Genomic DNA, 2732 nt, shown 5'->3' on the forward strand with positions numbered 1-2732 from the left:
TTTTAAAATGTAGTTGTTTTTTTTCCATCCTCCCTCCCTCTGATTTGAAAAGCACAGTTTTGGATAGAAGTCCCTCTTCTGAATGCCATCATTAGTCATTTTCTCTATACAAATATATCATCTGTCCCTCTTTGACCAAGTGAGGGAATGTTTTAATGCCCCAAAACAAAGGTTTTCAATTCAACAAGTGCTACTTCTACTGCTAATAGTGATTTTAACAAAAATAATATGATGTTAGGTTTATATAAAAATCGTTTTCATTTGAACTCTGTCATTTCAGTCCATCAATTATGGTGCCGATCTCTTTACTGAGCTGGAAGACAGATATACAGATATTACACTAAATTGCATGTTATCAAAGGGTAGAAAATAAAACTTTTTCAAATAAATAAAATGCTTCTCACAAAGTTAGTCGTCGTAGTAATAATCTTCTCACACACATTGAACACACTCATGTTTCTGCAGTGCTCAGTATCACGTTTTGGAATCACAGTCAAAAATCTTTGAAAAGCAAAATAGTCTTTCTAGTTTAAAAACTAGAATCATTCAACATGTTAAGAGCTAGCAGTTCTAACGTCGTCGTAATAACAACAACACTTCACAGTCTTGAAATTCCACGCCTAAAATCGAGCAAAATAATATCACAGTATTCCATGATAATAGTTTCATTAAATCAGTACTGAAGAAAAAAAAAAAAAATGAGGTGTTGTTATTATGAGATGTTTGTCATTCTTTTACTCTTTATTTTTTCATAAAGTGAAACATTTGTCAACGCCGAGAGACTTTTCCCCTTTTTAGTTGTTGTCCAGTCTTTCCATCTACATTATCTCTCGCTTTTGCGCTTTATCCACTACGCCAACCCTCTATCTGTCTACACTGGTGTAGTTTTCCTATTTAGCGTGTTGGAGTTGCTCTCTCTGTCAACTTTTCCTAGCCTATCCAGCGTTCCCATCCCTCGTTCCCGCTCCACCGTAGAGGAGGAGAAAGGTGGAGGCTGGGAGGACGGGACGGAGTTGCTGAGCGGCGCGTTGGAGTTGGAAGAATTCTGGACGACTGAGGGATTGTGGGGTTTGAGCGAGGGCAGCGTCCCACTCATCATCATACCTCCTCCGCCCCCTCCGCTCTCTTTCGGGAAGCAGTTGTGCAGCTGGTATAGCGTGGCGCGGTCCACCGTGCCGTACAGCGGAGGGGCGCCCAGCCCTCCCAAACCACCCAGTTTGGGGTCTCGGGAGAGGGTGTAAAGGGAAATATCGCCCCCTGGCAGAGCGGAGCGGGAGTGAGGGTTGGGTAGAGTGGACACAGAGATGGGCCCCTGAGAGAGTAAAGCAGATGGGGGCATTCCGAAGTTCTTCCCCCCCGGTGGGCCGCCCACGGGAGAGGGGTCTCGTGAGCGCGAGGGGTCTGTGGATCGAGAGCTGGAACGTGATCTGCGGCGGAAGCGGTAGCTCGGGAGCCGTAGCATGGCGTGAGTGGTGCTCTTAAAGATATCGGTGCGAGAGCGACAGCGGAGCTCCTTGTTCTTCTCGATGTAGATGTTTACCGCCAACACGCCCACCATCTCAGCCAGGATGAAGGACAGCCCGCCGAAGTAGAAGGACCAGCCGTAGGAGTACTGCCATTTCTTATCCTCATCCTTCTTTGGGGAAATGTCACCCAGAGCGGCAGAAATGTACACTATCACACCAATGATGTTACTCAGGCCTAAAGATCAATGATCAAAAACATGCCAACTGATCAAAACTCTCAGGTACAGAGAAATACAGAAAAAAAAAGATTCTGAAGCATTCACAGTCCAATCTGGCAATTAGGTTTTATCCGATAAAATGTTTTACATTTTACAGTAATATTGTGGATCATTCTGTACAGACATACAATTAAAGACTTTTTGTAATATTTTATTTAGCATTTTATAGCATTTTGTGGTGTTTTCTGTTGTCATATTATATTAAAATAATTTATAATATAATATATGTATTATATTGCATTCTAGATACACATTTAATTATAAGATTACTTCCCATTTTTTATTTGAGTTTGGCAGATGCTTTTATCCAAAGTAAATTTAAAATTAAATGTGCATCCTGAATGCAGTGTAAGCTGCTTTGGATAAAGGTGTCTGCCAAATGCATAAATAAAAATGGGAAATAATATAATATAATATCGTGCATCTTACATGCAATATAAGATACACATATATTTTATTATATTAAAACTATAAATATTTAAATTGACAGATTTTTCCATGTATGCATTAATTCACGTTTAATTTTATTTATTTTTTTAAATCCCAGATTTAATACTTTAGGACACCACAGTGTATGAGACATTTTTCTAGTATAGGTAAATATTAGATGTAATTTGACATTTACTCCTGGACCAATGCCTGTACACACAATGCACACACTTTACCTGCCGCTACAAACAGAATGCCAGCCCCCAGCACGATGTTCCTTTTGCTCTTGTAGAAACGGCTGGCTGCGATACAGACTCCTCCCATTAGCAGCAGGATGGCACTAAGAATGGGAAAGATGTTGGAGGCCCGGACCACTCCTGCAGGGAAAGAGAGAATAGCGGAGTAGAGAGACAGATGGGAGAGGGTGAGAGACGGAGAGCATTATAAGCGTGAGACATGAAGAGTGCAGGCGAATCAATTCTGTTCAGGTCTTTAACACTGTACATTCATATCTCCACACATTTTTAGGTATAAATATTAAGCTAAAATGAGGCACCTG

At 41.0% G+C, this 2732-nt stretch overlaps 2 protein-coding genes across 2 annotated transcripts in view; both read right to left on the reverse strand.

Moving 5' to 3' along the window:
* Nucleotides 1-2732, reverse strand: part of LOC107724881 (voltage-dependent calcium channel gamma-4 subunit-like) — a 25913-nt gene continuing 23181 nt past the window's right edge. Inside the window, exon 7 of the mRNA XM_016533967.1 lies at nt 1-867. The gene's annotated coding sequence lies outside the window, so the exon portion shown is untranslated. The remainder of the gene's footprint in view (nt 868-2732) is intronic.
* On the reverse strand, nt 859-2611 carry LOC107724953 (voltage-dependent calcium channel gamma-8 subunit-like; the record flags this gene model as incomplete). Its single annotated transcript, XM_016534052.1, has 2 exons — nt 859-1701; nt 2410-2611. Coding segments are annotated over 2 exons (1032 nt in total), but the record flags the coding sequence as incomplete, so codon positions are not given.

This window comes from Sinocyclocheilus rhinocerous, unplaced genomic scaffold (genome assembly GCF_001515625.1).
Source record: "Sinocyclocheilus rhinocerous isolate Xijiao unplaced genomic scaffold, SAMN03320098_v1.1 scaffold883, whole genome shotgun sequence".
NCBI lineage: Eukaryota > Metazoa > Chordata > Actinopteri > Cypriniformes > Cyprinidae > Sinocyclocheilus > Sinocyclocheilus rhinocerous.